Source organism: Lactuca sativa, chromosome 7 (genome assembly GCF_002870075.4).
Source record: "Lactuca sativa cultivar Salinas chromosome 7, Lsat_Salinas_v11, whole genome shotgun sequence".
In the NCBI taxonomy this organism is placed as follows: Eukaryota; Viridiplantae; Streptophyta; class Magnoliopsida; order Asterales; family Asteraceae; genus Lactuca; species Lactuca sativa.
The window spans coordinates 75,947,120-75,958,439 of record NC_056629.2 but is presented as its reverse complement, the minus strand read 5'-3'; the positions used below and the strand labels follow the sequence as shown (position 1 = coordinate 75,958,439).

The 11,320-nt window shown below is 32.2% G+C and overlaps 1 protein-coding gene across 1 annotated transcript; it reads right to left on the bottom strand.

The window, feature by feature from the left end:
* Positions 1–1,242: 1,242 nt before the first annotated feature.
* Positions 1,243–2,166, bottom strand: LOC111879552 (uncharacterized). Its single transcript, XM_023876017.1, has one exon. It carries the CDS (start codon positions 2,164–2,166, stop codon positions 1,243–1,245), a length of 924 nt encoding a protein of 307 aa, XP_023731785.1.
* Positions 2,167–11,320: the final 9,154 nt, after the last annotated feature.

Sequence of the window (11,320 nt, the reverse complement as noted above, 5' to 3'; positions counted from 1 at the left end):
CACAGCCCCAAAAACCGGCGACCTTTAGCTACATTCCGAAATTGCCCCCAATCAAGGTCGAATTCCTACTTTTTTTTTTATGATTTTTCTGTTTTGGTTTTCATTTAGATGATAAATTTCGAGTAATTTTCAATTTTATTGAGTGATGATGTTATTATTTTGAGATATGAAGTGGTTGTGCATTTTGTTGGATTGTATGCATTTTGTTAAATTGTGTGTTTTTCAGATTTGTGGGAATTTTATTATGCATTTTGTGTATGTTTTGTAATTTATGTTTAGATTACAATGGGTTAAAAAATAAATTTGGCATGAATATATACATTTGTTGGATTGTAATTTATGTTTATACCACATTGCCTTAAAATGAAATTTAGATGTATCAATTTATATGAAATTGGATGAAATTGGAATATGTAAATTGGATGTATACATTTGACTTAATTGTATGAAATTGGATGAAATTAGAATATGTAAAGTGGATGAAATTGGAATATGCAAATTGTATGAAATTGGATGTATACATTTGGCTTAATTGTATGAAATTGGATGGAATTGGAATATGCAAATTGGATGCATACATTTGGCTCAATTAGGTTATTAATAGCAACTTACTTCTAGTAATGTATTGTATATAGTTTCAAAGTGCTTAATTTTGTTAGTGACTTAATGTTTGGCTTTAATTGGATGAAATTTGCTTAAGTGTAATTTATGTATACATTTGGCTTAATTGTATGAAATTTGATGAAATTGAATTATACAAATTGCATGTATATATTTGGCTTAATTTAAAAAAAAAACATTAAAAAAATAATAAATTAATTGTAGTATATCTTTGACCGTTTAAGCAAAAATAAATAATGGTTATCGTTTACCATATTTGCAAGACTGTCTAGCAAGTAGCAAGAATCCAACGAATTAGTCAACAAAAAAAATAAAAAACTAATGGTCTTCTGAAGATAATTCAGTTATATTAATTAATAAAATTTACGACTTGATTAAAATTCTAAAGCTGGTCCCATTTGATGTAGTCATCCGTGGACGAATTCAATAACTTTGGAAAAAAAATAATTGAAACTAAAAGAACATAATTAAAAGAGCATTGCCAGGAGAACACACAAACTTGATTTATTTAGTAACACTTGTATGACAAAACGAAAACATGATCAAAATCGATTACATATTATTGGATATTGGAAGATAAGAATTAAGAAACAACAAAAGAAAAGTATTATTCAACATTTTCTATGGAATGTTTTCATCAACAACAGGTCCATGCGATATCTGGCTATATACCGAACCTCCTGATATCTTCATGTTATTTTTACACCGATAATAATACACACTGTATGCGAGGAACTGAAACATGCTCATCACGCCTACGAAAACAACTTGAAACAAGCCAACTACAAGCGGCATCGCAAGCGATAGTTTGGCTCCAACCAATAAAATTGCGAATACCACAAGATTAAAGAAAATATTCAGAAGATACCCATCGACTCTCTTGCCCCTCACAAGCTCTCTAGCATTCCCTAGTGCTGAAAGCCCATAAGTATCCTCAAACACAGACACAACTACCCCCAAACTCCAAACAACTGATAGATAAAGGTAAAATGTGATGAAAAGAATAGCAAGGATGAACTGGAGCGCAATCAGGATGATAGGATGGTCAGTAAGTAGAAGCGATGCAATCAAGAATGGCATAAAGAAGAAACCCATGTAACCAAAGGCAAGAAGTTGTACGTAAAACAAAGTGACAAATGGTCTAGTCCATGTTCTTGATACCTTCAAGATAAGTTCTTTGAGAGACAAGTTATTGCCACTATAGTAGCTTGAAGCAATAATAATTATAGCAGTTTGGGCAAATATCTGAAAGAAGAAGGAGAAAACAGCATAAGCAGTTTCGATTCCTAGAAATATGCCTATATCTTCACGGATAGCAGCCAAAAGTTCGAAATACTCAGGTGTCCCTGGACGTGCAGTGAATAAGGAAAAAGTCTTGAGGGTCAAATCGATGATGAATGGATTGACTGAGACAGTGTTTAAGATGAAGGTAATGGAGTAGAGGATTAGGTAGACGGCTGCTGTGATTGACATAAGCATTCCATTTTGAGAAATGATTTTAAGTGGTCCTTTCAGGAGATCAAAAAACCCAGAAAGTTTGTTCATTTTCTCTGCAAATGTTAATGCTTGGTTGCAAAGGAAGAGAACGTACGACTGTACGAGAGGTATCAAGAACTTGTCTTTTCATCAAATATTTATAGGAGAATTTTCTTTTGAATATGCCCATACATGATAGCACCGAGAAACAGTACTATTTTAATCAGTCAATATAAGCGCATGACTTTTCATTAGATATTTAGACCCAAGGTACAGTGCCACGATTGACACAAGCGCGTTAGCCCACATGACGTCACTATTCTGTTTTTTATTTTATTTTATTTATTTTTTGCCAAGGGGTTGATATGGTTTGGTATTTTTGCCATAACTTATTTTATTTTATAAGTGTGTTTTTGATAATTTATGTGAACGACTTATTTTATTTTATAAGCGTGCTTTTGATATATTATGTGAATGAGAAAGCACATATACTAATATCCTATATATTTTTTAATTAAAAAATAACATAATTTTAATTAAAATTGAAGCTGTTATTCACTTAATATTACAAGAATAACCGGTAATAGTGGTGACATTGTTAACGGCGTCACCACTATTGTTTATTATTTCGATCGGCATGATATTCATCCTATCCGTCGATTATGTGACTAAGCCATTAGAGACGAATCCAATGGTTGTAAACAAGCATCATATATACAAAAACAATCCTAGCGATAGTTGTCACCACTAATACTCGGAAAAAAACGATTGTGTTTTTTCTCCATAGTGTCGCCGCTAAATATATTATGTCGCTGCTAATACGTCAGTGTCGCCGCTAAGGCTCGAGATCGCGGTCAACAAAGCCGATTTAGGGTTTACCTCTTTCTCTCTTGTGTGTTCTTGTGTATTCTCCTCTCCACAAAAATCCTCTTGCGATTATAGAAGATCATTGCGTCAAAACATCGATATTTCATTAGATATTCACCACTGTTATGTTGCCACCACTAACCCCTAGTCTCTCTACTGGAATTAAATATCGGCGACGCTTGAAGGTCATCACCGTCGACCACCTGGTAATCCTTTTTTCTCGTTCTCTTTCTCTTCTTTGCGGTGACCAAGATACGAGTTTGATAGGTTTCCTTCATGATTTCAGGGCACCAGTAGGAAAAGGGTAGCTCTATTTCTTTCTTATTGCCGGAAAATTACACCACCTCCACTAAAAGACCACCGCTTTTCTTCCAACACCGCAAGTTTTACTTTGTCCTAGTTTTCGAAATTATGTATGTATAATATATGTATGAAAAATGAAGGCTTGTATGTGCCAATGTGAAAATTCGTATGTATGTGTGTGTATTATGCATACAAATATGTGTATAATGTGTATGGGTGTATTATGTATGCAAATAGGAATGCATAATATATAATTTATGTATAATGTGTTTAATTAATCTTTCGTTGCATTTTTAATATTTTTTGGCGGTTTTGTTTTCATTCGGAAGGTATGGTTTAAAAGAACCAGAAAAAAATACATGAGCTTTAGTGCCGACATCTTTAGTTGTGGCGGGAAGAACTAGCAGCGACATAACCAGTTGTGGCGACGTAAGCAATAGGGGTGATGGGAAACATTATCGGCGACAATGGAGACTTTCACAGCAAGAAATAAGCCCTTTAGTGATGACTTCTATAGCGACGATGTTGGCCTGTAGCGGCGACATTAGATAATGTCGCCTCTAAAGGTTATTGTTGTCGTTGTAGATGTCGTCGCTAAAGGGCTTCCACCGACGATCCTCTTGTGCCACACGCCATGTGATCGTGACTGCACGTTGCTATACTGATCCATTGATTAGGGTTTCATCTCATGGGAGGTAATAGAGGCGACAACAATTGCGATGGCATGTTGCTGCTATTGATGATGATCCGCGTTAATGTCCTCGTGAACCTTCGATTATTTTTGGATCGGACTGCTAATAATCACAACAGAAAGGCGCGTGTTTTTCACTCCAACTTGTCGCCACTATTGTCTCGGTGTCGCTGCTAAAGGTAACACCCTTTTGACCCCCCTCGTCCCAAACGACCCACTTTATGCGTATTCTCCTCATTCTCACAAAACATCGATGACCAACGTTCTCTAGTGTTTTTCCGACATAGTACACCAACATAAACCACCACTAACCATAGATTGTTTTAAGGCCTTCAATTTCCTGTGATTTTCGCCGTTTTCCGGCGAATTCTCAGTTTTCCGGCGACAATAATCATTCGGTAACATGCGTTTTCTCTCCCCTTTTGATCTCTTTCTCTTGTTTTCTTACCAATATTTAACCCTAATTTCATTATTTTGGTGCTTTTAGGGTAATCTCCAGTGAATACCACCACCATTGTCACCAATTTCCGGCGACAGGTTGAATTTTCCGGCGACACCTCCCATTTTCTGGCGACAACAGGTTCTTCTATCTTTTTTCTGTTTGTAATGTATATGAAATGTATGTACAAATGTATTTATTTTGGTATGTGAAATGTGTATATCTTGATATGTGAAATCTATATGAATATGTATGTAAAAATTGATATGGAAATGTGTATGTGCGAATATGTATGAAAAAATGTATATGTATGAAAAAGTATACGTGAAAATGTGTTTATAAGTGTATTTCTATGTGAAATGTATGTATATGCCTATATATATGAAAAACTGTATGTATATGAAATATAGACATTTTAATGTGAAAATGTAGGTGTTTGTATGTGAAATGTATATATATGTATTTCTTTATGAAATGTATTTGTATGTATGAAAAAATATATGTGAAAAAATGTGTATAAGTGCATTTGCATATGTGCATATTGTATGTTATGATAGGATGCTATAATTTAAAAATAACGGATGTTATCATTTACAATATCTTTTTAAAGTATTACACTATAATAAAAATACAAAATAACTAAGATAATATATATAAAAATAAATAAGAAAAGGTAAAATGTCATATAATAGAAAAATAAAAACAAAAATAAGTTGATATTAAAAATCAAAATAGGGAAAAAATGATATAATAACAAATATATACTATCGTTTAAAGTACAATGTTATAATAAAAAATAAAAATGAAAAATTAAGACGATAAATCTTGTAAATTATAATTTAGTCAAAATAGAATAACAAAAACAAAAATAAGTTGATATTAAAAATCAAAATATGGAAAAAAAAATGATATAAATAACAAATATATACTATCGTTTAAAGTATAATGCTATAATAAAAAATAAAAATAATAAATTAATATGCTAAATCTACTAAGTTATAATTTAGTCATAATAGAAAAAAAAAGTTGATATTAAAAATCAGAATGTGGAAAAAAATGATATAAATAAAAAATATATACTATCGTTTAAAGTATAATTCTATATTAAAAAATTAAAATGAAAAATTAATAAGCTAAATCTACTAAGTTATAATTTAATAATTGATTTAGAAATTAATTTCGGACTGTCCCCGTTCTGGGACTACTTTTTGAGTACATTTCTTCATTTAGGATGTGAATGTGTATTACATGATTGATTGTTTAAGAAATATTCGGTTGTTATTTTCTCTTTGCTCATCGGGTATATAATTTTATATATACTTAGGAGCTAAGGGGAAATGCTGCCAAATTTTTCGTAAACGGTCAATCATGTAATACACATTTGCATATGATGTAAGATATTTAAAAAGTGGGTTTAGAAGTCTACCCTTGTGAATACTCTTCTGTTGTCTAGTTTTCTTTTCCATGTTATTTAGAGATTACTCTATCCTTATAAATATTTAATACTAATTTTAGTTCTTGTAGAGTAAACATTAAAACCTAACTTATGTTTCAGTTGCACCATGTCTATTGATAAAACCTGGACTACTTTTGAAAACCGTAACTCTACCTTGTTCCAACAATGACTCAAATCTTTTCTCGAGAGGTCCAAACCACATGTTGATACCAAAGGTCAAATCAGATGTCCGTGTAACAAATGTAATGTCAACAAATGTAATGTCAATAAATTTACACTACTAGTCATAATGAAATTCCATATACTTCAACATGGTTTTAGTCTACATTATATTATATGGAAATATCACAACGAAAATACAATTCACACTGATGTCAAAGACATTACGTGTAGTAACGCGATGGCAGATGTTATTGTAGATGTTATGGGGGTGTGATTGAAAATGATATCAATTGCAACGAAGGGAACCGGATACAGAGGGTAGTGGTGTCGATGATGGATTTCAAAATTTGTTAGAGGAAGTCCAATTAAAATTATATCATGGATGTTCGTTTTCGTCCCTTGACTATTTAGCAAAGTGGATGCATATCAAGGTGATCAACAAATGAACTGATAGTTCATTCGATTAACTTCTTTACTTGTTGCAAACTACATTTCCTCGAGGAAACAGGGTCCCCTGTCACATCATGAAGCAAAAAGACACTTAAAAAGATCGGCTTCGGTGATGAGTCGATACACGTATGTAAAAACAATTGCTTTCTTTTCTTAAAACATTGACTTTTTACGAAACTAGTAGCGACCGATTGTAGTGAAAATAAAAACTGCATAATTTAAAACTTAAGAAATTAAATTTACATAATTTAGTAGCTAAGATAGAAAAAAACCACATATTATGTCTTTTCTTCTGTTCGTATTTTACTTTCAAAACCAATTTGCGTTCCTCTTGGTATAACAGCTCACATAATGCATAATAAGTTTCATATCATGAGCACACTCTCTCTTTTGTTTGGCCTCTTTTTGAAAGTCGGTGAAATTTTTAAGATGTTTATGAAGAACGTCCATCTCCAATTCTATTTTGTTTATGTCATCCAAAATTAACATCAAACCTTTTCCAATTCCTTTCACTAGGTCCCTTCTTATTGAGAGGCTAGGTGGTGGAACTTCAGTCGGGACCTTATTGTTAAGGTCGAACATAAACCTCATTTGGGACCTTTTATTTGGTTATTGTTTAACCACCTATGTATGCTTCTGATATTTTCACATCACGCTATTGTTTTTTCTCTTTCACATACCTTCCAAAAATCAATAAACTTGAAAGGTTTCCCTTTTTTCTCTTTCACCACTTTGTTTGTATTCCTACATTTAGTATATATTTAATCTTTTATCTAGTACTTTCCGTGATTCATTTCATTGAGAAAATGGTTGGTAATTTTTTTCGGAAACGTTTTATTATCTTGGCCATTGACCGATTTTGGTTCCTCTTATTATATTATGATAATTTTTCATACACATAGTAGATGAAGCAAATGAAAAGAAATTTTTTTTCTCAACATAGTGCATCAAGGGTAGTTTAATAGGTTTTATAGGTTACAAAAATTATGCTGCGGAAAATAATTTAACCCTTAAGTTAACATGCAACCTAATTGGATATATGTTTTCACTATTGAAAGCTATAAACTATGAACTTCAAAAAGAACCCTATAAAAACCCTAGAAATTTCGAAATACATAAAAAGTTAGGGTTTACATCTGTTTTAGTTATTATAGTAAATAACTAATCAAATCCTTCTTCAATGGCTCTTGGAAGCAAGCACCAGAAATCTCATGCATCTGATGGTTCACACCCAAACCCTAGCAACTACGAAACTTGATGAGAGTGAAGAGAGGGGATGTATAATTTTAACTATCCTTTTAAGAGAGGGGATGGTCAAAATATGAAGCATATAGGTTCCTATTTATAGTTGTTAGGAAAACCCTAGATAACACTTACTTAATTTAAATAATAATATTTTAAATCAGGTAATTATTTGGTTTCTTAATTGTCTTCAAGGGGTATTCTAGAAACTCTTGCATATTCCCCCAAAACCATCGACCCCTTATGGGGAAGGTTATGGAACCCTTTTTTTCAACTATTGAATAATTACAACTTAGGTCCTTGCATTTTTATTAATCCAATTAATCGCAAAATTAATTCTAATTAATTTTGGATTAATACTTAATTAAATAATACTATTTCTGGTTAATATAATATTCTCATAATATATTAATAAATCATTTATTGCTATTTATTAATACTATAATAAATGAGTAAATCAGTCTCTTTCTAAAAGTCATCCTACTCAACTATTAGGTTTGAGGGCAACCCAAAAGGACTTAGCTAATAATTCAAGTATATACTAATTTAGTTATTTGCTTAGACACCTAATCCAACAGTCTCCCATTTGAATAAGTTTATAACTACAATTTCCAATATAACTCTCTAAACTAACAACAAAGGGTGCTTCCCAAACCAACTTCAGACTTCAATCTGATAAGACATTAGTCCTAGATATGTTATCAAATATTCCTACATTATATAAAATATATTATGAACATGATAGATGGATTAGAATTCATCTCATAGTCCAAAATTCTATTTTGCGATTTCCTAATTTGTGATGACCTCATAATACTTACTAGTTGAACACATCAATGTAGTCATGGCTAGGCCCAACACCATAAGTCAACACCAAATCACCTAGGGGCCCAAAGATACCACTTCCCATTAGGGATAAAGGAACAAATAAAATTTGACTTATATACTTGTATACTTTACTCACCAAAATCATACATGACACTACGTTTTATAACATCACTGTAACGACCCAAATTTCCTTCCATCAGTAAGGTTAGTTCCCTTACTCGATTTATTCTTTTATTCTAAAAGAAAAATAAATTAAATAATATCTAGTGGAAGCTCCAATTTGTGTTTCAACTTTGTTGATCGGTCACACATCTTGGTAATTTCTTGAACCTCTCTTCTATTACGTGCATTCCTCAATTGGGTTGCAATTGATTTTGATTTTGTGGTTGAACTGCTTCTCAATTGACAAACAAATTCTCTTCATGTACAAAATCTTAGTCATTGTGTATTGTATGATCGACTTTCAAACACTGTGATGTTATCTCTGCTTGATTTTTGCTGGATAATCTAATAATGTACCCTCATATATTGGAATTGGTATTCATGAATTGATTTCAAGCTTGGAAACTAATTGAATTACTTTGAGGTGAATCTTGTTCTTCATATCTTCAAGTTTTGAGAATAATTTCCTACATATAATTCATGTTTTGAGCACCCTTTATTACTCCTCAAAACAGCCCCTAAAGGCCTTGATATGTGGGTAACTATGATGTTGTTTGGACTAACAAGGATTGTGTCAAAAGTCTAGCTTGAAATTCCTCATAATTCTTAGTGGTATTGCTTGTATTTTTGGTCTCCATAACCATGACATGGAGGCTAAAACAACAAACTTGAAAACCATACAATGTGTGTCTAAAGTTCACTTAAAGTTCATCCCTATATGTATCTTGAATGTGAAGTAACTCTTTATTGGTGTTTGTAGATTTTTCGTGTATGGCGTACAAGGGCATTTTACATTCAATCATATTTTAGTCAATTCTTGGTCTTTTTATAAAGCTCTCAATTTATGTCTTATTACCTTCATTCAAGCCTTTGGTGTGTTAAATCGTGTGGCTTTAATCCTTTGTCCCAGATTATGATCTTATGGTGATTTTGGCAATTATTGGAAATCTGCGCAACAACTTTCCCCCATTTTATGAGGGCTCACTACTAGAAAAAGGCCTTTTACGACGCTCATTGCATGTCGTAAAAGGCTCAGACGACGCGCAAATACGTGTCAAGGAAGGCCCTGTCATAAAGAGAGACGACGCGCATTTACGACGCTCATTTACGACGCGCAATTACGACGCGCGTTTACAACACGCAATGCGTATCAAGGAAGGCCCTGTCATAAAGGAAGATGACACGCATTCGCGTGTCGTAACCTTACGACGCGCGTGTTAATGACACGCAATGCGTATCAAGAAAGCCCCTGTCAAGAAAGGCCATGTCATAAATGAAGATGACACACATTTTTGCGTATCGTAAATTTAAATGTTTAAAAAAAAATTTATATATTTATTAATTTTTAAATTAAATTTGCATTTAATTTCTCATAATAGAAATAAAATACCATATACAAAAAATACAATCCATTGCATAATATAAAATAAAATTTCATACTCAAAAAATAAAATAAATTACACAAATTGTAATGTCATACAAAGAATCATTCAAATGTTAAACAAAAATAAAACATTGCTAACATGGGTTATACATTCCTATAAAACTAACAAATAATCATACAACTCTGTTTCTTACTGGAAAGGAATGTCAAACATGATTACAAGTCTCCCTTAATCTTGATTACTCACCTGCTTAAGTAGAATGTTGTTGTTGAGAAGGTTACCTAGCAACAGAGAAAAACACAACACCTCTCCCACAATCACAACATCATTTACAGAGAAAGGTTGTCAATTACTTTCATTAAGACTTTCATTCAATCACAAAAATATTAAATAAAAGGGTGAAACAGTAACTTACTTGTGATAAGTTGATCTCCCTTAGAGCAAACACAGCTAAAGCATTGAACAAGACCCTATTTCCCTCTTCTTTTAAAGTTTCCAGAATGTTTAGAATGCTCTCCTTACTCATAATATATAATCAATAATCAGATTGAATTATATATTATGAGTAAGTAATAAAGTACATGTAACACAATAAAGTATTATTAAGGAACTTATGAGTTCAAATATTATTTTTTACACTCAGATACCAAAATATTTTATGTTATTCTTCTACAAGTTGAGAACCAACTCAAACATGAAAGATAATAGTCCATCTGGCAGCTTTTGATGACATGGCAAATGAAATTTCTCAGAGATAGAATAATACTTGTACGATTAAAATGATGGCAACCACAACAGGTGGTCCAATAACTACAGCCAAAAACATGCCTTTAATCATGTCTGGAAAGAAAAGAAAGATTGTTTGCTGCAATCATAAGTCCCATGTGTTACAAACTTATATCCAAATTTAAATTAAATAAAAAGAGAAAACTGTAAAAACAAATTATATCCAAGGTAATACACCATAGAACAAAATAGCAAAGTCCATCAGTATTTTTCAAAAAAACACCGTTTTCTTAATTATTAGAACACATTAGGAAAGCTTTATACTCTTTGATTTAAGAAGCTAAGTAAACTATAAGAAATCCACAACAAAAAGAAACTATAAGAAATCCACAACAAAAAGATTTGAAACTTACCTGTCCAGTAAGAAGAGGGGTATCAGCAACAAGCTTGAAAGCAACAGGCCTTGGAGTACGCACAAGCCAAGCCTGCAAATAAAAGGTGCATCAAGTATA